A 25465-nucleotide genomic window follows, 5' to 3' on the forward strand; every position below is an offset into this window, starting at 1 on the left:
GCTACTCTGTTACCTCCACACAGTTTGCTGATCACTGCACCAAGTGACAGAGTGTGTAGGGTAAGAGTATGTGAGGGTAATGTAATTATATTTGTGCATCTCTATCAGACTGGATAACTAAAAGTCAGTATCACCCAAACAAAAACTATCATTTCTTTGGCCCACCTATCTATTTATGAAGTTATTTATTTAACACCTGATCACATTCCTGTTATGTGAGAAAGTACCAAAAATTCACCGGTATCAAAAAAAAAGAAAACAAGGCAATACCTTGGTTTTGATTTAATGGAAGCGCAGGACAGTTTTATCTATACACACAGTGAGAATAGGAACAAAAAAACTACAAATGCTGTTTATATTTGCATATTCACTACTCACTACAGTACTTTTGTTTTTACATACTTTAGCTTTATATCACATTGATTACTGAGCTTTAAACATTTGATTGTTTGAGCAGACGTATCCGTGGAGCATCATCTGTACAAGATGGTAACAGCAAGAGTATATGCAAGATATTTTGTCCCCTTATTTGCACAGTGGGAGGAAGTAAAGACTTGTTGTCCATCATGGTATAAAGTAAAGTGCAAACCACTGAACACATCTGACCTTCCGGGACCAGTGTCTGGTTTGTTTGTTTGGGATGGCCTCCCCCACAAACTGTCTTATCAGTAGTATTTTCCATTTCTGCCAATAACCCTCCAAAATGTAACACACTGGACCTTTTTCTGAGATTGTACAGGAAATAAAACTATCCAAACAATAATATTTGAGTTCATGAAAACTCAAACACAGTAAAATAATGATGGGAAAGGCTCAGAGACTGAGTGAATATGAAAGAGGCAGATACTGTAAGACACTGTACTGAATCCGAGAGTGGAAATCTTGCCGGTGCTGAGAGAAAAAAAAAGAAAAAGAAAAAGCTATAAATTTCTTTAAAGTATCAGGAGTTACTTCTGCAGAAATCATATCCATAACAAATTGCATTTTACTAAATACTGCCAATCAACACTTGGCAATAAAACTGTTCAACCATTTTATGAAGCGAACACGAAGAAGGAGGAACTGATGATTAGGTCTCAGGAATTTCGATTAAACTGAGAGTAGGACTTTTGCAGGACTGACAACTCCAAGACTGTGTTTGTTGGCTGTCGGCAGTAACAGGTGGAGCTCACAGCAAGGGCTCCAATTAAAATCAAAATCAACCTGTCTGCTTGTAATTGTTTTTCCGCCCTCATACGGTGTGTGTGTGTGTGTGAGTGAGAGAGAGAGAAGTTAGTGCTAAATTTAATGATGTAAATTTCACAGATCAGTTTGGTTATTAGATGTGTTCCCAGTATAATCATTTCAAGTGATTTTTATAGCTGCGTGAAAACACAAAGATTAAATCCGGCACTTTCCACTGTGTGTGTGTGTATGTGTGTGTATGTGTGGAAGAAGCTATAGCGTGTTTTATTTCTCCTGTGGATACCTGAGTTCTTTGTGTTGCAGCAGAGATTAGACTGAGCACCCGGACCCATCAATATCTATGACTCATGTATTGCTTGCAATACACACACACACACAGCGAGAGAGAGAGAGAGAGAGAGAGAGAGAGAGAGAGTGATGGAGTGAGCAGAACAGACCTGACGCCTCAGTCACTGGTGAATGGCTGCTCTGATGGACTGAGGCTATTTACACACACACACACACGCACACACACACACACACACACAGCTGCACACACACATGCGCACACACACACACACACACACAGCTGGTGATGGAGTGAGGCCATTCCTTCTCCTCACCTCATGCCCAGTAGCTGGCTGCGAGCCCAGTGTGGACTTGCCAATTGGCCCTTCCACCGAATCAACCACACAAACTTTTCTGATGAGCTCAGTACAGTGCACACTCTGTCTCTCACGCACAGACACATACTCACACAGTCACTATTGATTACGCCTGTGGACGTCTGGTGGGCAATTTCCCCCCACTACACTTCTCAGGTGTTTCCAAAGTTGGGATGTGTTTCATAAATGTGACTTGCCCGCGGGCTTTCAGAGACACTAAAATCTTAACTTTACTTCACCTCCACCATTTTCATTATCCCTTTAAAACCACTGCGCAGTAGATTAATATTAAATGACACTTCTGACTTTATATATAACATTTTTCCCCGTGCCACTTAACTCTATCACCTAAAAATCTCCTTAAAAATCCTTCATTGTCTCACATTAGAGTCTAACTTATGAAGTAATAAATGCACTAATGTGAAAGAGCAGGCCTTAATAAAGCGAAGCCATGAGCTATGTCTCATATACCTGTGCTGGAAAAAGAAAATTACTAGACACATTTAAAAAAATCAAATGGTAACACACAGATAAATTACTTCCAACTAAAATGAACTAGTAATATGAAATTGTTTTCGTATAAATGTGTAATTTGTCAACTCATTTGTTGTCGTGTGTGTATATGAGGCAGCAAACAGACCCGGGATCTCTTTGCTGCTGTCCTGTGGTTTTCTACAGACAAATTAGTAGCTTTTAATAGGACATGTATTTGTTTATTTTTTACCAAGTTAGTTTGTCATACTAACTAAATATTTTTGAAGAAAAGTGCTTTCTTCAAAAGTCAGAATGTGTTTTGGGTTTTTTTTTGCAAGGTCCATTCACTGGCTTTTACATTGCTCACAAATACAGAATATACCGTAGAGTGTATATAGTGAGTCAGGTGTTGATCTGAGAAATAGGATTAATAATTCCCAGCATTCTCAAGTTGCCTTATTGATTTTTTTGTTGCGGTGACTCTGAAATTCTATTTGGTATATTAATGCCATTAAAATATATCACATTTTTCAGGAACAGACACTGGCAAAAACCAAAAACTGGAAGACAAACGAATGACACACAAACAGTGGCTGAGGCTGACGGTTAATTATTATCACAAAAACTGTTCTTTTGTTCTGTATGAGTTTACAGATGCATTAACTTCAAGAAAGCTCCGAACAGAGAATCAAAACTCTGTAATTTCTGGTGTCATATCAGTGACGAGCCTGAAGCTACTCCACTGGCAATGAAAGAGAAGGTGACTTTGAGAACTCCGCAGTGTTTCCCTGACTGTGGTTAGTTTGTAACCACGAGGCACACATACTAATTCCCCAGAAAATAGCATTGAATGTCTTTCTGTTTTCTACAGATCTGAGTGGAAAATCACACAGCTGGAAGCACAAATGACGACTCGCCGCACCGTCCGGGGGCGCTTTTTGTGAGAAAGCTGCAATTTCTTTTTTGTGCCGTATTGTGATCGCCTGAGAGATGATGACGAGCCTGCTTATGTTTCATGGAATTTAGCTTAAATAACAAAAAAGCTGTTGGTGAATACTTTATTTTACTCATGAAAAGTTTAGCAGACTCATCTTTAAATATAGATAAAGGTTAGTTTCTGTTCAGTGCTGCCATCTCATCTTTTATTACCACCTCTCTCCTCCCTCTGCTGAGGTGTTGAGTCTTAGGTCCTGATAAAGTCTCACAGGGAGGTGGAGGTTGACCCCCGCCCGCTCCCTCTGATGTCTCTCTCATCCTGCTGTGGGTGCAGACGTCCAGGTCGGTCCAAGCACCACGGCTCCTCCTACACATGATGGACAGTGGTGGAGATGAGACAGCGAGAACAGAGTGTGAAGGAGAACAGCAAAAATGACCTTGAGATCACTTGTATTTTTTTTTAATTTTCTTTGAATCAGCAGATTAGCATGCAGCCTATGGCCTGCAGTGGGAAGCTCTTTAATGTGAATGACGCTCTGTATTTGTCCTCATGTTCATAATTAACAGCGGATCCTTTGATAAGCGGGTGTGCTGAATATCAATGTTAGGTTTTATTTGACCTTTACTATCCTCCTTTACACTTGCGTATGATCTCAGCGGCATGAGATAGAAATGTGGCATGAATTACTTAACACTAAAAGCAACACAAGCTAGATTTAGACGTACAAGCAGTTTTCTTTGTCTGTAGCTGGGTTTCCATTAAAATGTAATGCAATTTTAACCACATTTGGTGTAAGAAAATGCATCTGTGGTTCCATGAACCGCTGAAAAGTGATTGTTGAGAGTTACATCACCATGAAAAGCAGACGGTAGTGCAAATGTCACTACAGAAGGATTATAAGGCACAGCTTGACTTGATGACGCTTGTGAAACGTGGTTGCACTTCGTTGTTGCTTCAGTTAGGAAGGAAAGGAAGGAAATCATCTTAATTGTCTTTATACAACCGAAATTGCACAACGAAATTTCGAGGTCAGATGGAGGCTTGATCAGAGCCACTGCGACTCAACGCGCCGCCACAAGGGACCTAACATGTTTTGATGGTGGGAGGAAAAGAGAGCCCGGAGGAAACCCACGCAGACACATGCAAACTCCACACAGAAAGGTCCCAGACTGGGAATCAAACTTATATATTATTATAGCTATTTTAAGAGGGAAGGACGTTAAAGTCACGTGATAACGGAAAATTGTTTCCAGTGCACTCGTTCACATGTATTTTTCATGCACAAAAAAAAAAAGGTGCATAAAAACATGCTAAACACTCATGTTTAATGTATGTGTACAGAAAGTAGACATTGTGCATCTGCTTTCATTAATGCATGTTCTTGTTTGGGTTAGGTTAGGTCAGGTTAGGTTAGGTTAGGTTAGGTTAGGTTAGGTTGGGTTGTGGTGCACGTGTGCATCTGTGCATGTGTGTGGGCCAGAGTCAGTAGACACTGCCCCAGGCAAACTTAGTACGGACCTCCTTTGACAAAGAACCTAACCATGGCTTGATGCTGCATTTCACATCCATTTCATCAACTGAATCTTACCTCCCACTGCAGAGTGGGAGGATCAACTCCAACCCGCCTGCAGCAAGGATCTATGTATGTTACCTTGACGCTGAGTGGCGCTGAACAATATCTCTGCCATCCAAAACAATTCATTTTAACCATGCAGGTTCTGCTGTTGTGTATCTTATGCTTACCTGTCCAAACAGACCAACAGTGTCTCCAGGCAGGCGGCTTAGAGCCACACTGCAGTCTGATGACGCAGAGAGAAGGAGGAGCCTGTTGCCATGGACACACGTCTCCAGGTGAGTTACGCGATCAAGGTGTGGACGGAAACGACACAGCAGACGTGGAGGTTCTTTGGTTGTTTCGTGATTGGGATCAAGTAGATAATGCTAAGGGACAGAGAAGCAAATTACGGCGTTACTGATGTTATTCTGGGATGTTCACACCATCAAAACTAATGCAGTCAGTCAATGTTTTGTTTACATGTTGACAGGATCATTTTAATGCGACGCGTGGCACTGAATAGTAAAATCCAGTGATGGAGAACAACACTGCACACGCTACAAAGCAATTATGTCAGGATTTCTAGCAGAACACTGAGCTTGTCCAACTTCTTCTTCAGCTGTGCTATGAATGCATACATCTCCATATATTAAACTGAAAGCCAAATGAGTCGCACCCTTCTGAATTCATCCCTTCTCATAAACTGTGACACGGCTGAGCTCTGAATACTGCTGCGGTAATACCCGAGAGGGTGTTCTTTCACCACAATTATGAGCATGACAGTGATGCAGCTACGCCTCGCGCCACATGCCACAATCCAGTCTCCATTATCAGAGTCAAGAAGTCAAAAGGTCTCTTCTGAGTTGTCAGGAACTTGTTTGTTACTAAACACATGTGAGATACATTAAGTGCCGATGTGAATCTGCGAGCGGCCAAAACACACAAGCTGGAATTATTGCCAATTATCTTCTTGTAGTGGAGGCGATTTATCAAGAGGACGACAGAGTGATTAGATGTCATTGTTTTTCCAACACATTTCAAAGTGCATTATTGTTTAAAAGATGAGAACAACACCCCACTCATTCATTCTCAGTGCTTTTGGAAACTAAATAAAAAAACAAAGAGGGAGCAGGGACAAAACCTCCTTCTGCTTGTTTCTTACATGATACAGTAGTCTGGATGTTGTCCAGCAGGCTGCTGACTGAGGCCTCACAATGACAGCGCTGTCATTTTCACAGTGAACAACACGCCTGATCTAATGGAAACATTGAGGTTCACTCTTTCTTTCCTGTCTATTACAGTTTGTCTCTTGATTTTTGTCCCTCCCTCTGGCTCCGAGTTCATCCATCTCCATAACACTCTCTGCCTCCGTCACTCTGCTTGTTGTTTCTCTTGCGGTGCGCACACACACACACACGCACACGGTGGACTACACTTTTCAGTTTGGATTAGAGTAAAACACCTTACCTGTATGTCCCACGTCTTGACTGTTCCCTCTCTATCAGCAGTGACTAAATACTTTCCACAGGGACTGATAGTCATGACAATAGATCCCAGGTCTCTGCTGTGAGCCTTGAACTGTCCCATAAGACGGCTGTGGACAGTGTTCCAGAGCCTGACCACACCTGAACCTCCACATGACACCAAGTCAGCTCCACCTGAAGGATTTCCACAAATAATGCAGCTCAGGCTGACTGTGGCAACAATGTGTGTCCGTGTCTGTGTGAGTGTGAGTGGCATCCTCGACTCAGACAGACAGACAGACAGACAGACAGACAGAGCTCTGTTGACAGCAGCTCTGAACCGTTGGACGACGCTGTCATTGTTGCTGCAGCCTAACCTGAGTGTTTTTACCTGAACAGTCTCAGCAGAAGCAGCAGCTACTGTAGAAATAACACCGGGGATAAATCAGAATTAATCAAATTATAATAAATGGAACGGAAGTAAGCAAACACAGGTTCTGATGAAAGACGGGAGGAAAAGCAAAGTTTACAGAGTTTAAGAGCTTGAGTGGGTGCTAAGTGGGAAAAACAAACTCATCACTTCAAACAATCACTGATGTGGAGATAGTGTGCAGTATGCTTGCAGTCCTATACTGTCATTATGATGTGCAAACACAATACACACAAAGCAGGGAAGTGTGCATCTATTTGCATTAAAGAGGCTGTTGATTGTTGAACTGTGTCTCTCCCTCTCTCTAAAGTGACTTCTTCAAAGTGTACTATAACTCAAACGCACTGTATATATAAGGGAAATATACCACAAAGGCAAAATAAGGTTTAAGGTATTGTTGTTTGTTGTTTTGCTATCACTGTTGGTATTCAACACTGTTAAAGCCACGTTTCACAAACAGCACACGGTATAGAATTTATTTATGCAAGGATGGCTCAGCTAATACTTTGAGCACTTCACCTGTAGCTGCAGACGTGCGTCCCGGTATAAAGAACAATCTTGTGACGGCAGTGAAGGCGTCTGAATCTGTTCTGCTATTCAAACTCGGATGAGAGTCTGGAGAGTCGCCTGGAAAAAAAATCACAGTGGAGCAAAGTATTAAAGGAAAAAGGCGATGTGAAGACGCTGTGATGAAAATGTTTGTTGAAATGACGTGCGACACCTTGTTGCTTCCTGTCAGCACGTGGCTGCAGCTTCCTCAGAGCTTTTTCTGTGTCATTGTTCCACACTGTGATCTCCCCGTCGTAGCTTCCTGCAGGAGTGACACGAAAACAAAAAAAAAATCTGTTTGCTTTACAGTGGTTATGAACTGACAAAAAAAAAATCCTTCTGGTCTTAAAACACTTAAGAGTCTCTTCACAGAAATTCATTTCTTAAAGAAATAAAAGAAAACATCCACACACAGGATAATTTTGGTCAAAACACACACACACACTTTTAGTTTGTTTGTGCTGCCGAATGATGCAAGCCACTAAAACCACTTTAAAGATGATACAAACTCAACATCGGCCCCCAGCTACTGTCTGTATACCACCACTCAAGCCTCTGTTTACCTCAGGGGAAAAGTGCTTCTTAAATATCCCTTATTATAAGAAAAGTGTATGCATGAGTGTGTGTGTGTGTGTGTGTGTGTGTGTGTGTGTGTGAATTGTGCTGTATAAGGTGGACATCTCATCATGTAGTTTGACAGTTGAACCACAGGAGTTAATGAGATGTCTAAAGAGTGTGTTATGGTGTGTGTATGTGTGTGTGTGTGTGAAATAGGAGGCATAAAGTTTATGAGAGTGTGGGTCGCCTGCATTATTCATGCAGCCCAGGGCCAGCTTTTGTAATTCAAGAGACTTATAAAATGCCCTGTGTGTGTGGGTGTTGTGTATCATAACACACACACGCACGCACACACACACACACACAAAGCTTACTTTCTGGCCACATTAGTACATATCACAGCACTCCACCCACGAACCTGCAGTACATAACTTTTCGCGATTTCTGTTGTTGATGATGATGATGACGCCATTATTCTGTCTTTGTAAACAGACATGATGATGAAATATTTGCGAGTTCTGCATCTAGAAAAGCAACACTATCAGACCTGCAGCGAGACCTGGGTGTGAGTGTGGACAGGAAGTGTTTATCCTGTCAAACTGCTGAATGCGTGTGTTTTGTTTTTTTTTGAGCAGTAGAATTTATGTCAGGAACTTTTTGTGAGGCTTTTCTTTGTATTCTCAGTCACACTCCAACCTGTTTGTAGTTGTCGCACTTTGCTAGCACAATGTTGCTGTGGCCTCTATCTGCCTTCACATTTACATTTACATGTAAGCATTTAGCAGACGCTTCTATCAAAAGCGAACAGTGGACTGACAGAGGGTGAGAGCGCAGAGGTGGATTCAAGTGCAGAAGGAGATTGTGCAGGGGTGGGGGGGGAAAGGTAAGAGCTAGGACAGAGGATGGTCCTGGAAGAGCTGGGTCTTCAAGAGCTTCTTGAAGATAGACAGAAACTGTACAGTGTGTGTTGTAAATCACAGCATCCTTCTGCCACTCAAATACGGTCTGTGTGTCACTGCTGTCATGCGGCCGTTCTGATTTGTTCCATTTCTGAAATGTTCAGAGGAGTTGTTTGTTGGTCGCTTGGAACGTGCTCAGCCATGGAGGATTAAAAGATCAGAGGAAAGAAGGATGAGCAAGGAGGGGAAGTTGTGACTGACGAAGGTACACGGGACCCCTGTGTACCCTGTGCTGTCTGTATGTGTGTGTGTGTGTGTGTGTGTTTGTGAGTGAGAGAGAGAGAGAAGTCAAGCAGAACCTAGAAAAGACTCTGAATATGGATGAGGACGCTCCAGTCCCACATCAGCCAAATGTTCCTTTAGCAACTTGATTCAACTTGAGACCCAAATAAACAAACACACACACACACACAGAGAACTTTAAAATGACTTTTGTCACTGGTGGTCATGATAACGTTCACTTGGCAGCATTAAGATATAATTTGGCAGCGTTCATGCTGTGATGTGAAAACAGCCAAACTCACTGCAACTCCGAAGAAATACGCTGCCAACCGAATCGAGCGCATCATCGCTCCGAGAAATCGTCTTTGTTGCTCAATGAATTTGGAGAAGAAAACATCCAGTAATTGTCTATGAAGAGAATAATGCTGCACATATAGTTCACAGCCACCTTTTTGCGATAGTGTGAGTTTTTTGCCTTTTTTTGGAAAACAGCAATATTAATCTGGATTTACTAACACCCCCTAAAAAAAAACTACTGCAAAATGTAAAAAAAGTCACATGTGTGACCCACATACAGCATTCATAGATGAAGACACTCATTTCACATTTAATCTCTCTCCAGGAAATCAGCTCAGCTCCGCAGATATTATCAGGCAGAGCACTGCACTTTATATCATTTATGAGGTGAATCTTTTGCATTCATCAGACAGCTTGTCAAGTCCTATCCTATAGTATGAGTGTTGGCTGAGTGACAGCAGGGTATGAATGGAAAATTAATCATAAATGATGGGGAGCTCTTTTGCCTGGATTTTTAAAATATTTTCTTCTTTGTTTTGTCCATTTCTTGCATCAGCCGCTAACGAAAGGAGTCAGTGATTAGGTTGAAGTCTGAAAATGCCACCGAGCTGTCACATTGCACTTCCACAAAACTTCAAACACATCAACATATATCGTATGAGACTATAGACCCTCTTCTTGCCTGCAGCATTAAAACACAAACCACAAACACACACACACACACACACACACACACACAGAAAGCACTCCATCTCATTTCCTCTCACTCCCACTGAGAGAGTTCTAATAAACATAATTTAAATTCAAGCATTTGGATTAAATTGGAGGTGGAGGGAGCAGTGTGTGTGTGTGTGTGTGTGTGTGTGTGTGTGTGTGCGTGGGGAAGAAATGAAACAGGATATAACTAGAAAGACAAGGTAAAAATAAACATAAGTGAAGAGGGAGAGTCAGTTAAAAAAATGAAAAGAGCTAAAGGAAGCAGACAGAAAGGAGCTGAACACAATTAGAGAGGGAACTCTGAAGAAGTTTCACACTTTACAAAGTAATTCCTGAATTGTGTTTTTGTTCCACCTCTGACTATTCATTATCTTCCACACCTTTTCTCCTTCCAGCGCTGAGAACACACACTCGTATCTACCTTTCCATCTCCATCCCTCACTTTATCTCCGTCTGTACTTATCTCTGCAGCCGATGTGTCTCCAAAGGCCAGGGAAGGTCTGCAGTTTATGTCTGCACTCTGCTCTCCTGCTAACTGCTCAACTGAAACTGAACTTTTGATACGTGACGCAAAGTGATTCTCTACTTCACGAACTTAGGAGCAAACTGGGCCGCGTTGCGTTCAAAGAGTTTGTAGCTTGATGGTTATAGAAGTGGACCAGTTACTGGAGCGCTGCCAGTGCGATCCCTTAGGCAGAAAATAAATGAAAAAAGTGATGAGCTCAGAAGGGCTTTACTGCTGTCTTCACATACTGAAGACCTTAACAGCCATCTCGTACGACGGAGTATTAGGGCCAAACTTAAGATTTATTTTCTCTTCAGTTTGAGTCAGAAGACAACGAACATAAAGGCGTAATCTTATGAGAATAAAGGCGTAAAATCATGAGAATAAAGTCGTAATATCATGAGAATAAAGGCGCAATATCATGAGAATAAAGGCGTAATATCATGAGAATAAAGGCGTAATATCATGAGAATAAAGGAAATCTTTCAACTAGTGCGATTTGGCATTGATTCAGTGATTTCAGCGTGGTCAGAGGTAATTTGCTCTCATGTTTGCTTTGTTTTGCAGTTTGCACATATTGTGCAACTGCAAAACTCAAAGAGTAAACAAAAATATAAAGAAAAAAATGTAACAAGTCATAAACCAAAGTCATAAACCAAAATAAAAAAAACAGAAAGAGAGAGGACGAGATTAGAAATTAAATTGAGAAAATAAACAAGTGAATGAGCAAGAATAGTAATAACATTAATGTCTTATTGGACATGTATCTGTCCAATATATGCATGAGCTCTCTTACAGTACCCTGTGTGGTTAAAGGATAGGGTTAGGCATTGAGGCATTAAGGTTAGGGATGTGTGTTTGTGTGTGTGTTCCATCAAATAATCTTACATAGTCTCACATAATTCTTGACATTTCTGATTAATCTGTCCCTAAAACAGCTAAATTAAAAAAACAAAACAAAACATATATATATATATATATGTGTATATATATATTGAAAAGGAACATGTCAATTTAAAGGCTAGAGAAATCACAAGTACATTTCAGCAGAGTGGTTTATACTGGAGACATAATGTCTGCCATATCTCACACCTCACAACGACAAAGGGAAATCACATCATTTTCAATTACCTTAGACTATTTCTCTGTATTTATGATACAAATAGTTTGACAACACTTACTTTGATCAGCAGATAAGTGTCCCACAGTTCAACACACTGTGACACAAGTGTGCGAGTGCAGCACACCTTTGGTAGCACAAAAATACATAAATAAATGAAAAGAAGTGCCTAAAATACGAAAACAGACACACACACACACACACACCTGTGACCAGAGTCTGTGGAGGCTGGAAAGCAGCACAAAGCACATCACTGCGATGTTGAACACCACCCTTCCAATCTGAGGGCTCAACAAATGACTGCGAGAAGGAGTGCAGGCGGAAAATGGTCAGCATCCTAAAGAGAGAGAGAGAGAGACAGGGGGATTGAGCACACCTGCTAATGCTTTGTTTTGAGTGTTGTGACGGACATGAAATGAACAAAATTATGGCTTTTAAAGTGGCTAATGTACCTATATCAATGTGACGTGATGAGATGCATTGAGCCTGACGTTGACAACACATGACAAGTACAATAAGGATTCAACTGTGATCTCGGTGCATGTGAGGAAACTGAGACAGAACATGAACGGACATTGTCTCAATGTGTGTGTGTGTGTGTGTGTGTGTGCGTGTCAGCGTAGGAGAGAGAGAATAGAAATAACTTGTTAACACAACAGTTCAGTTCACTGGGTGAGAAATGATGATGTACAGTAGATGAGGATGAAGAGTGGATGTGATGTTACAAAAATCTCCCTCACTCACACTCACACACACACCTACACACACACACACTCAGAACCAGGACTAGTGGTCCTGACAAGATCAGTGTTTTATGCCAGAACAGTACACACACACACACACGCACATGTGCAGAGGTAGTGATTGGGAGGATCCCAAAGCATTCAGACTCGTTAGACACCAGATGTCAGGTTGGCAGTGAGTCATTGGCACACAGACACACACACACACACATGCACATACACACACACACATACTGGTTTCATATTGCATTGACTTAGATTCATTTCCTAGAGACTTTCTACTGGCCTAATCCTCATCCTAACCCTAACCTAACTTTAACATAATGTATTCACCTTAAAATGTAATAATTTATATTATGGGGTCCCCATAATGTGACTGTGTAAACAGATTTAGGTCCCCCCTCCAGGGTGGTGCTGCATCAACACATCTTATATTCACCTGGCTTAAAATTGGAATTAGCACAGATCTTTAGTACCTCTCCCAGCCCATCACCAGGATGCTCCTCTTCAGCAGCAGCACCTGTGAGATCTCCACAGCCCGACCCAGTCCAGCATTCATTCTGTGGAGGCAGCGCCCATTAAAGTCCCACACCTGCGAAAGACAGCACAGATGACAATTTCTCAACTCAAATGTCAACAACAAAACAGCTATGTTTGCAAGAGGCTTAGTAAGAGGCTTTTTTGTCAGTTTCACTCACTTTTACTTTGTTTTTACTTAATTTTCTCAGAAAATGAACAGAGAAAGTAATAGAGCTAGTATCCAACTGTACGTGCATCAGTCATGGAGGGCTCAGGTCTGTTGATCTGCATGATGACGCACTTTGGCATTTCACAAAGACAACAGTGGCTTATGCCTAATGGGAACACTGTAAGTAAGAGGTGTAAAATGACATGTCCTGCTGCTACACTGCACGTTGGATGTTGATGACAATTGGAGAGATAATAAATGTTGTGATTAATTGGCCCAAAGGGTGTTAGTTTCCTCTGTTGAGATTGACTTGTACACTTCTGTGAAATGGCACTGCTGATAGTGGTTGCACATGATAAACGTGGCTGCAAGGTTGAGTGGATGAACTATTATGTGGTGCTTCACTCGTCTGCATCTTTGGGCCACTGAAGAGTTTTAAGGCAAACTGACGTTCAGTCCTTCATTGTCTGACACTTAATCCTCCACATGAGGGTCGCCAGGTCGCAGGAGACAATCCCAGCTGACATTGAGCAAAAGGCGGGGTTTACCCTGAAGAGCAAACATAAAGAGGCTCTCGTATTCACACCTACAGTCACTTTAGAGTGTCCAATTAACCTCTGTATGTTTTTGGACCGTGGGAGGAAACTGGAATACCCAGAGAAAACCCACATGCACACGGGAAGAACATGCAAGCTCCACACAGAGCACTTCTTGCTGCGAGTTATTCCCAGTCTCTTATTTATTAATTTGTTGCCACTAGTCAGTTAGTGTGTTCTCCAAGTCGTTTCAAAATCGTTAACGACTGTGAAAGTTGTGTAGTGGCATCAGAAAGACCACATGTAATTAGTTATAGTAAAGGTTGGGGATAATGCTTTGTTTAGGCTGTTCAAATGCAGCGTCTTAAGAAGAATAACTTGTGTGTGTGTGTGTGTGTGTGTGTGTGTGTGTGTGTGTGTGTGTGGCTGTCCACCCACTTTGACCTCTCCGTCAGTGCCTGCAGTAAACAGCCGGGTCTGCGTACCATCCAGGGCCATGGTGGATATCTCAGCATTGCCATGGCAACGAAGGAACTGCTTGACCTTTTGGCCTGTGTCAGCCTGCCAGCAGATCACAGAAGAGGCAGCGTCACTGCTGACGACCTACACACACACACACACACACACACACACAGGATGTCAATCACGACGATGGCATTCCATACGTTTTTATTGGTTCTTTTTCAACGATTCTGCTAGCGTCGTTTCACTTTATTTGAGCGCTAAGCCCCTGCCCATAAAATAAAGAAAATATCCCAGCACATGAAAATAAATAAAATTTGCCACTAATGCTTCTTTCAAGCGGAAATAAAAACAAGAATGCCATGCATGGACACACTTAATAAAAATCAAAGGAATTCACATTGGCAGCATTAGATATTTTCTATTTGTGAAATGTTACTCTGTGTGGAAGAATAATATTAGCTGTGCAAGTGTGTCTGGGTGCTGAAGAGAGGATAAAACATTCCACTAAATGATAATTAAACATTACATGGACAAACAAGGGAGCAGGAAGAAACAGAAACTGTTCAAAATGAGATGATTTAAAGTTCCAGTGTGGAGGGCTTATTGGCAGAAATTAAACCCATAAGTATGTTTTGTGTTAGTATATAATCTCTTGGGTTTTTAAAAAAAAAACTGAAGTGGAAGATTACAGTGCAAATAAAGAAGAAGAATTGATCAGCCTGCAAAAATTAATCCTAGGAGAGGAAAGAAATGGAGAGATTTGTGAAAGAGAAATCTGCAATCACACCATTAGATGCCACACATTCTTACAGACTACAACTGTAATATCAGTCAAACTTTTACAAGTTGACTGAGGAAGCTACAGTCCCCGCATACCTGTCTGAAGAGACTGTTGTACAGCACACATGTAACAGGCTGCTCATGGCTGCTTGTCCTCTTCTCCTCGTTCTCCTCAGTCTCCAGCAGAAGAAGCAGACTGTTAAAGGTGAGCAGAAGGAGATGACGCTCTTCATGGAGGAACAGGAGAGTGTGCGTGTCCTCCTGTGTCTTTGGGAAGACACCAGCCAGACGGTGAACACACTGCTGACTGGACACATCCCATAGACACAAGACCTGGAAAAGACGATAATAGGAGTGCATGTTTTGTTTGTGCAACTATGAGTGACTGCATATGTAGGAAAAGCAGAAAACCTACTATTGTGTGATCAAATACAATGGTCACTGTCACAGCCTCTGCCCCACGATACAAAATATCATTAAGGCAGAACTCGCAGGAACTCATTGCCATTTTACTTAACGACACAAAGGCGATGACTGTTACTGTTCCAGAAACTATTCCAGAGGAAACTAGAAGAAGAGCTTTCCTCTCTTTTCTTACGACGGCAGATGGTGTTTGAGGAGAAGGCAGATGGAACATAAATCACTTCTAAAATATTCATTCTCCTCAGAAAACCAAAGAGAATGCAAACATGCACAGAGCTGCAACAGGGGGGGAGGAAAAAGGCATCACAAGCACCAACATCCTCTCTGCATCAGAAAGAGGAAGGGTTTAAAGGTAGCGCAGCCTTCATTTTGCACAACTTAACTGTGTGATAAAGGGAAACAATCATGTGCACAGCAGCCTCCTTCCTCTGCAGTAATTAACGCAAGGCATCACAATTAATATTACAATGAGAGGGCTCTTGATCATTACATTATCATTATCAGAGCACTGCACACCCCTACCTTATCTTTGGAGTAGCTGAGCAATTGTTGCTTGGTCTGTATGAAGCAAACAGCGAGGACGGGGCTTGTGTGTCCACTGAGTGCACACACCGGCTCGGAGGTCACATACGGGTTCCACAGCAAGACCTGATGATCCATGCCTGCTGTGGCTACAACCAATTAACAGCAGTTAGAAACGGTCACGTACGACAAGGACAGTGCTGATGTCTCTTAATGTATAAGTGATAGAACATGTGTAAATGTATTACTTTTCCAAGCAGAAGACTAGCTCCCTTTGAATATTTACTAGGCACAGTTTTTGTTTTTAGAACATTTTTTTCCTAATTCATACTAAGAGCTTAACTTGCTGATTTGGGTTTGCATAAATAAAATAAGTGTGATAAAATGATATTCATTCACACATCCTAAGTGTTATGTGGAATGGGTCCTCCAGCCATTTCATGTTGCACTTCAATACAGTTCAGGGACTCGCGAGAGACAAACTTCAAAGAGAAAGATTTTTTAATTAGCGATATTCACACTTTTAATCATCATTATTTACTTTTCTCAATTTTTAAAAAAAGCTTTTCCTTGAACTACAGAGGATTACACAGAGGAAAACTGCTTCCACAGAGGAAGCTTTGCACGTCAAAAAGAAATGATGTTTTAATGTACTTTGTGAACCCGCATTGTCCCTCACCTGTCAGATTGAGTCCACAGTGATGGTCCATGTCCCACACTCCCCGCTTTGTGAAGAAAGGAGTGACGCGGAGACTCCTGCTTTCTTTTTCTCTCCAGCCGATCACCATGCTGCTCTGTGGTCTGGTGCTGCACGACACAAAGGCTCCCATTGCACCCAGGTAACGCACTGCAGGAGGCACAACAGAGTCACCGTTTTTACATTATTCAACCGCTGTGGCCTGACATATACAAAAACTCAAAAAACAAGACAATGGGCAGTTGTAAAGCCTATCTTTGATATGATTGGCTGCCTTGACCAAAGGTGATATTGACAAGTGCTGAAAAGTTTTCATGCTCATCAATAAATCATCACAAAAAAATGCATTGTGTTAAGGCAAGGCAAGTTTTTGTATAGCACTGTTCGCACACAGGGCAACTCAAAGTGCGTTCGAGGGTATAGAAAACCATTAAGAACATCACAGAATAAAAGCAAGACATTAAAATGACATTAAAATCAAAAACAGTCTAGCATTTAAAAGACAAGAGTGAATCGATAACTAAGATGATTATTTAGGAAAAAGCTGCAGTAAAAAAAGACTGATTTAAATGAGCTGACACTCTGAGCAGACCTCAGGTGTTCAGGAAGTTTGTTCCACAGGTGAGGTGTTTGGTTCTGCATCTGGGAAACACACAGTCAACCTGTTCCTGACGATCTTAGAGCTCCACATGCCTCATAGGGAACGAAAAGGTGCAACAGGCTGAACTGTAACAGCTGCTGGTGATGCATTTCTAGTGATGTGGCCCCGAAGTGGAGAGGATGAGACAAAGGAAAGGTTGCAAAATGCATCTTCCCCAGTATGCTAGTGAACCATACGCACTGCAACTTCAACTCAATTTTTTTTTCTGTACAAACTTGCTTTAAAAGAGGAAAGGTCAGTGGCCTTCAGGCAACAATTATAAACGAGACAGAAGTTACTCACGGGTGGAATAGAGTTTTAAATTCAATGCAAATCCAAAACATATTTTGATGATGAAATTTGAGGACAACATCGTTTCCTTTCTTCAAATTAGAGAACTCTCGGTGCTGATGTTTCCTCAACCAGACCTCTGAAGGGCATCCATGTTCTGAAATGGCGGTGATAAATGTGCAATGACCGCCGCTGTGCTAAACCAACCCATCCACAGGCGCTCAGCACAGCACACAATAACGCTGGTTTGATTTGCTCACTGGTATTACAGAAAATGTAATGGATCTTGCATCACCATCTATCTCAATTAACACTTGGACTGAGAACGGCCAAATTGGATGTCACATGCCTCGATTAGAAGCTGCTTAGCTTTCAGAAAGTGCACAGATAGCTGTGGGTTGTGAGACGACATGTGACAGTCGCAGGTCAAAGATTGGCTGCGTAGCTGGGGCAAATAATTACGTCTGATTACATTTCATACATAACATCTTTTCTCCACCCAGTGAATCAAAAAGATCTGTGGGTTTTCAGAGGGTGTCACACGACTCATCGTTGATTAATGAGGCCTGCTCTCTTTCACTGACACACACTAATCATAAAATCCAACTATTTGTGTGACGCAGACCCAGAAGCATAACATTGTGCAAGTCGGTGTTGCTCTGCTCCATCATCCTCCTCCCCCAAATTCTCTTCTCCACTCTATCTAGTGGCCCGTGAGCCTGAAGGTGTAGAGGTCTGGATAACCAGCCATGTCTAATAATACACATCCCACACATACTGCGAGGCGGGCAACACAGAAGAACAGCACCAACACCCCAGAGATATGCAAAGACACAGACACACACACACTCGCACACAATCTTTCCTTTACTTTGTAAAAAAAAAATAAGAAAAAAGACCACAGTCTATGCAGCTACACAAACAGAATGTGAAATTTCAATTAAACACGTTTAATGTTTGTGACATTGTCTCCTTTTTGTCCCTTTCTTTTCCCATTTGTGCTGCTTGTTTCTACGCGTTTGAGATTCGTTTACCCCTTTGTCTGGATCTCTCCGTGTTAATCTCAGAGCGCTGCCACAACTTGAATCATTATCAAACAGCCCAGCGAGTCTTCGGAGACCAGCAGATGACGCAAACATGATACAACTAAAAGCGACCTCTTTGTTACCCACGCTGAGCTGATGTGGGGGAGTCTCAGGAGGCCGGACCTCATGCTCATGACTTTCTGCCAATAGGCAAAAACTTGGATATGAAGAACTATAAAGTGGATGAGTCAGGACTCCCAGCGTGTGTGAAAGCCCAAGCATTGCCATGGTGTTGCATAAGCTGTCACTGTAGTGACACCGAGAAAAAAAAAGAAAAAAAAGGCACACGATCAAGCACAGGCAGTGGCTCCCATCCCAGGTGTCAAGGTGACTGTGTGTGTGTGTGTGCATCGAGTATCCCTGACAACCATTGTGTCCCTGACAACCTTCTGTTTTCCTTCCCTCTCTCATCTCAGATTTTGTATCCTTGCATTCAACGTGCAACTAAAACTAGAGGTAGACCAATTCATTTTTAGTTTAGTTATTGTAAACAAAAAACATGCTCAAAATGAATCTTAATCAACTAAATCAAACGACTACTATTGCACGCTGGGCAGGCAGTGTACTCAGGCCAAAGAAAACTCAATGTCCATGGTGAGATTAGTGAAATTGGACACTCTGAATTGACTGTAGGTGTGACACTGTGTGAGTAAACGGCTGTTTGTTTCTATGACGGTGTCCAGGGTGTGACCCCACTTTTCGTCCTATGTCAGCTGGGATTGGTAGCCCACGGCCCTCATGTGTAGGATTAAATGGTAGATGAGTGAGTGTCTTATATCAAAAAGAAGCTGCACCGAGTTGTTGTATCTACAGGATGTAGTGTGTGTCTGTGTGTGTGTGTGTGTGCGTTTGTGTTACCTACCTTTTCTAACCCAGGCAGGTGCGTGTACTTGGTGCGTCACAGTGTAACAGGAGCGATGTTTTCCTTTGACCAGCTCGTCCCACAGGATGATGTCTGCTGTATCGGAGTCCGTCCTCGCTCCGAGTCTCTCAAACAGAGAGATCTGAGTGGAGGTGAAGTGCAAAGCACTGACCTGTGAAAAGTTACACATACAAACAGCAATGGACGGATGAACCAGCAATGTAGAAGAATTATGTCCTTCCTCCCACCTCCTCCTTTACTTTACTTTCCTTCCCTCTCACTGTGTATTACCTGTCCTCCAATGTCTCCTATGGTGAGAACGGCCTGGTCAGGCTGAGAGAGATCAGCCCAGTAGTCGAGACACCAGGGAGTAAACTTCAAACCCTGGAGAAGATACAGTAGTAAGTGGTTTGTGATGTTACATTTGATGTCCACTAATACTCAAGTTAATGATGACAAAGTGGATAGAAAATGCTTCCAGCGTGGTTAATATAGTCATCTTTTCAAAAGGAGTATTACCTGGAGTTTATATCTGCAGCTGAAGTCCTGTTTAGAAAGTATGTCATAGAAACACACCTCCTTACTCGTAAACGACACCGCTATCTAAGAAAGACAGGAGACATTGAAGGAATAGATCATTCAATTCACCACTGTGTTGCACGATGATGGAATAATAATTTGCTATATCTGATGCACTTATGAGCAGCATAAAAATATTTAGTAGGGATGCACCGATATGGCAGTATTAGGGTCCAGCGCTGCCCTCATATACTCATATTTGTATTCATAAAACTACTCTGATACTGTTGCACCCAATACCACTTTATGTATCTTCAAGTGAGCTGAGCAGGTGTGCGGCAACGGGTGGATGTGTTGCAATGTCAGCAGTTTGGAAATACTTTAAGATAAGCAATAACAACAAAAATAGAGCAGACTGCAACCTGTGCTCTCCTCGACTGTCAAGAGGAGGTGAAAAGTAACTCCTTGAACTCGAGCCATTTGATAAACCATGGAAAAACCAACGCAACACACAGCATAGGATGTGCTACTAAATATTACTAAATAGTATTCATTTAAAGTGAATTCAAGTCCATCTGTTCCTATACTTTTGATCACCTAAAGATTTGGTGTTCCATTACAAACCAGGCTGTCTTCTAACATATGTCGATGTAAATACCTGGAAATAAAAGCTCAAATACTGATTTGTTGTCAAATTTAAAGTGTACAACTAATTCATTATAATTGTTACCCTAAAATCTTTATAAAGCATGATAATTCATAATCACTAATGATCATATAGAGAAGTGAACGCTTATTTTCCGCATATCTGCAATGCTGTTAACCACAAATCCAAGTGAAAGGCTTGATACATTATATAAGTTACGTTATTTTTAACTCTACATTTACAGTCTCTCCCTGTAACCAGACACTGTGCCAACTGATACCTTATTCATTTAATTTTAAGTTCAAATATTAAAAAAAAGAAGTCATCACCTTGTGAATATTTGGCAGCAGCACCACATCTGTGATCCACAGGTCTTTGGGCGCCACTGTGCTGTTTTGCAGTCGATGTGAGTGCACGAGGGACATGTCCTCTCTGTCCCGCAGCCCTACACTTCCCCTTTTACTCAGGGTCAAATACTGACCTGAGCTCTGCAGGTACAACACCTGGGGAGAACAGAGGACGTTACAGGCCGACAACATGTTTTTGCCCCGCTAGGCAAATAAAACCTGCAGCTTTTGAAATGAAAGAGTTCATTATCTTTTCATTTCCTTCACTGTTACCATAAGATAACTCCACTAAAACACATGGCCTTTTGTTAATGTTTATCCGCCAAAGCACAAGAGATTTGCAGAAATAAGAATGAAACTGACCATGTCTGATGAGAACATGATTTTATCTTTAAAGAAACTGAAGGGGCATTACCAGTGAAATCATTACAGTCATTTTCTCATCTTCAGGCTTTGTAAAGCATCTCAGTTTGGCTTCTTCATGCATTTATCTCCAGATGATTCAAATTAGCCACGGTCAGTCAGTCACTGATATCATGACATCATGTTTGTTTGCTCCAATTTTACTCTGGAAGCAGTGGAGTACTATTTAGTTTAACTATTCAGGAAGAGCAATATAAACAACTAACTCACTAGGGGAAAATAGAAGACAATTTTAAGATAATTTGGTGTCTGGCCACCTGACAAATGAATGTCTGATTCTTAATCTCCTTTTAGCTCAGATTTGGTCTCTTTTGCTACTACATACTCTGCAGTTTGGTGTTGCAATGATAGCAAACAGTTCATCAGTTTTTGACGGAATAAAAACATATATTATCTCATGAATCATAAAACCAAAACCAACATGTAAAAGAAGCTCAGGCCTCAAAGGTAAAGCTGTGGGGTTGTCATTGAAATGATACCCTATTACATTACACTGTCATAAAGCAGTGATAAGTGTAGCTCTAAGTATACTTTTCACGTTTTCTATTTACCCCGCCACACTTCACTGACAGTGATAGACAGAAATGAGTCTTCTAAGCTATTTAAGTCTGTTTGGCTCTTTAAGACTGATCTAAACCAGAAATCATCCAGTCGTCCGAAAAACAACTGACATAACATTCTGACATTTTGACATTCTTAGGATTAAAAGATTAAAGCGGTGTGCCATCATTTTATCCACGGCACTGGGCACTTTATACCCACAACTTCATTTACATATTAATTGATAGATATTAAACCTAAAGGAGAGCGGGGGCCATTTATCTCAAGAGAGTTATGCCATTTTGACGAGCGAGAACCTAATGCTTTTGAACGTTTCCGTGCACAGTTTTTAACAAAGATGAATTCCTCCAAGTCAGCAAAGTCATGGATTCTCCAGAAATGTTTTATTGATAACATGCAGTAAATAATATTATGTTCCCAAGAGACGTGTTCCAAGAGTTCTGCAACTTTATTTTACCTTTTGAACCTGGTCCCGATGAGGACAGGTCAGGGTGCGCGGGGTCTTCCAGCAAGGCACACTGCTGCTCCTGATGTTTGTCACTTTATCAGAAAGCTCCAGCAGCAGAAAGGAGCACAGGCCTCCCCAGTTGACACGTCCTTCCTCCTTCACAGCTTCACCGTAGAGAAGGAGGCCGCGGTGCTCCTGAGTCACGACCACGCTGTCAAACAGGAGGCCATATTCCTCCTTGGAGCCACGACCCACCAAGGACCAAGCCAAATTGATGAATTCAGTTCTGGACAAGGAGCGCTGTGCACCCAAGTGGTCCTGCGTCAAGATCAATGGAGATTATGAGACACTAGACATTTAAACACAATGTGCTGCAGACTATTCTCTGGTATATAAGCCACTGAGACCTATAAAGGTGTGATGTTATGTGACACCGGCAGGTAAGAGTTTATTATAACCCCCATTTTTAAGGGGTTCCCATGTGAATTAAAGGGTTTTAATATGAGATATTTCATAAAGTGACTTACCAAGAAAAGGCTCTGGAGCTTTCTGTAGTCATCAGTGTTCATAGCGCTCTCGAGCCGTGCCACCTCCATTCTCGTCCCCATGGTTACAGCTCACCTGTCTATCAATCACTGAAGTGTCAGTCAAGGTGAGAAGGGTGTGTATGCTGAAGACTCAAATAATAAATCCTACACTTTATACAGTAATCTTTTCCCTAACCTTGCACAAGTGTTGCAAAACATCACCACTAACACTATAATCATGCAGTAGCGTCACAGCAGAAGCAGCAAACTGCTTTTGTTGGTTCCTTCACTCTCTCCAATCATCCCTCTGTAGAGTGGCACACACAGGTCTTTCATTTTCATCATTTCCCCAAACCTCAAAAGTGGATAAATTGGCCCCCAAATTACGTCTCAGAAAAAGGTTCGACTTAGCAGCATGTCTCTTGTCTGTTATATCAGGTAACGTGAAATAAAGCACCACATCGAGATAGGCTGAGTAACAAGAACAGCATATATATAAAAGGATGGAAAACATTAGTGATTAAGTGTGTTTTAGGTCCAGCATAGAACAAAATTGATGAGTAAAGGTTTCATTGTAACCTTCTTCAAAAGACTACATAGGGCAGCGGAGGACAGCGCACAAGCTCACTTTAATTTTTCAGCTCGACGTGATCATTTATGAGACAATTTCATTAGAGGTGGCGTCACAGTGGGCTGAGATTTAGATGACAAGTTGTGTAACGGAAGCAAAAATAAATGCATTCCTGAAACCGTGTTTTTCCTTTAACAGCAATTAACTGCAGTATGATTTTCATACTATAGTTTATCCACCTCTTATTTATGTCGCTGACAACGAGTGGTGGACTGCAACAGATTTGTTTATGCCGCTGTAATAAATGAGAGGAATGGTGGAACGCATGGAACAGGTATTTCATGTATTGTTTATGAGTGTGATAGCTTTAATCCTGATTTGTTTAGTAGCAAGCAGCTGGGAGAAGTCTCTGTGTGATTACACAGGCACAGTTCCATAAAATTAACACTAAAAGTAGACCATACTGTATTTGTAGTTATAGTTGAAGCATAATAAATGTCGCTGTTTGAAAGCAGGTAAAAGATGTCAGAGGCATTACTTTTGTTGCTGCTATCATTCCTTTCAATATAAATTAGGCTTCTAGCACTTTTTGGATGCACTTAGTTACCTAATCTCCCACACGTCATCCAGTTGAACCTATTAAACACTTAATACCTTTACCAGTGCACAGGAGCTAAAGTGTTTTCCCCCATTTGTGAGACACTCAGGGGAAAGAGTAAGTGTAATGTCATCTATTGTAAATTTTACACAAAAAAAAGTCTATAATTGCATAACGACAGGCTACGGGAAATTTTTCCTGTTGAGCAACTTTTCAAACCAGTCTATGGTTAAAAACAAAAAAACAAGCTTCCACAGTTAATAGGAAATTCAAACTTACCAAAACATCCAAGTTCATAACCTTAGTCCGCGACGGTTGTCCACAGAACATTGTCCCAGAATCTCTTTACCTCTGAGGCCCTGAAAGTTCAAACAAATCCTCAGACTCTGGTTAGTCTGCCTTGGCCTTGGCTGCGTCTTGCTGTAGAAGGTTCAGCAGAATCCTGGAGCCCAAGCTTTGTCTTCAAAACTGCCCCCAGTAGCCCAGACAGTGGCCACACACACACACACACACACACATTCAATTGTTTTCTTTTATTATACCTCACTCTCAAAAGACTGTGGCTGAGTTTCCAGGCAACCAAGTAGTCAAAAAGAGTGTTTGTGAGTCCAGACCCTGTCTAATGTAACACTGTGTGTGTGTGCGCACACACGCGCACCCACACACACAATGGCTACAGCAACACAATTCACAAGAACATTAGTATTCTATTGCCACTCATAAAGGAGTTCAGGCATTGACTCAACTAAAAATACTGATGTGATCCAGAACAAAAAATAAAAACACACACATTCAGAGCTTTATAGTCCTATTTAAATGCCTCCAAGGGTCACTCTGCACACACACACTAAAAGAAACAAACCAACTGCTTCTCTGACTGCAAGCCCACAGCTTTACATCCAACATATACTGTATAGATGCTTTCATCCCTCTTCCTAAATGCTGCTCCAGTGACCACGTCAAATCCCTGCGTGTGACTTAATGGTCTGGAATAACTTGAATTAGCTGATTATTGTGGTCGTCAGCGGTGACGGGATCAGAAAATTAGGTCTCAGCAATTTCAATAATAAAGCTTTAAAAATTAACACTATCACAATTGGATTACAGCGGTGCATGTAGGAGCCAGCACTGAGCCTAAAATAGCGCACTGCAAATCCACCACGGAAAATCCACTTTTATTCAGGGGGAATAATGAAGTTGCTGGAATGGGGGGAAATTGGTGTGGATCTTAGTCGCAGGAGCAAAGAGGCGCCGTCAGAGGGAAAGAATGGAAAGGCAACTGAGCGGAAATGAAGCACTTTCCTTCAACAATGTGAAAAGAGACACACTTTTGGAAATCTTTGTCAAATATTGAAACTCTTTTATTTGCAATAAAAAAAAAGAAAATCTAGTTTTTCATCAAGGTTTCTTATTTAATGGTTTTTGGCTGAGGGAACACTGTTGCATCATAAAGAGAGTGAATGACAACAGATACATAA

At 41.6% G+C, this 25465-nt stretch overlaps 1 protein-coding gene across 2 annotated transcripts; it reads right to left on the bottom strand.

Moving 5' to 3' along the window:
* Positions 1-1770: 1770 nt before the first annotated feature.
* Positions 1771-25333, bottom strand: LOC122773432 (WD repeat-containing protein 49-like). Of its 2 annotated transcripts, none has more exons than XM_044032127.1 (18): positions 24267-25333; positions 22819-22916; positions 22301-22609; positions 20842-21015; positions 19867-19950; positions 19639-19731; positions 19348-19519; positions 16452-16619; positions 15773-15921; positions 14924-15160; positions 14021-14185; positions 12835-12950; positions 11822-11952; positions 7410-7499; positions 7208-7315; positions 6263-6453; positions 4984-5181; positions 1771-3600 (listed from the first exon to the last, which is right to left on the bottom strand). In XM_044032127.1, the coding sequence occupies exons 2-18, from the start codon at positions 22897-22899 to the stop codon at positions 3505-3507; spliced, it is 2562 nt and encodes an 853-aa protein (XP_043888062.1). In that variant the 5' UTR covers positions 22900-22916; positions 24267-25333; the 3' UTR covers positions 1771-3504. The 2 variants fall into 2 exon arrangements, with proteins under 2 accessions (XP_043888062.1, XP_043888060.1); XM_044032125.1 differs by having other exon boundaries at positions 1771-3606.
* Positions 25334-25465: the final 132 nt, after the last annotated feature.

This window comes from Solea senegalensis, linkage group LG8, assembly GCF_019176455.1.
Source record: "Solea senegalensis isolate Sse05_10M linkage group LG8, IFAPA_SoseM_1, whole genome shotgun sequence".
Taxonomy (NCBI): domain Eukaryota; kingdom Metazoa; phylum Chordata; class Actinopteri; order Pleuronectiformes; family Soleidae; genus Solea; species Solea senegalensis.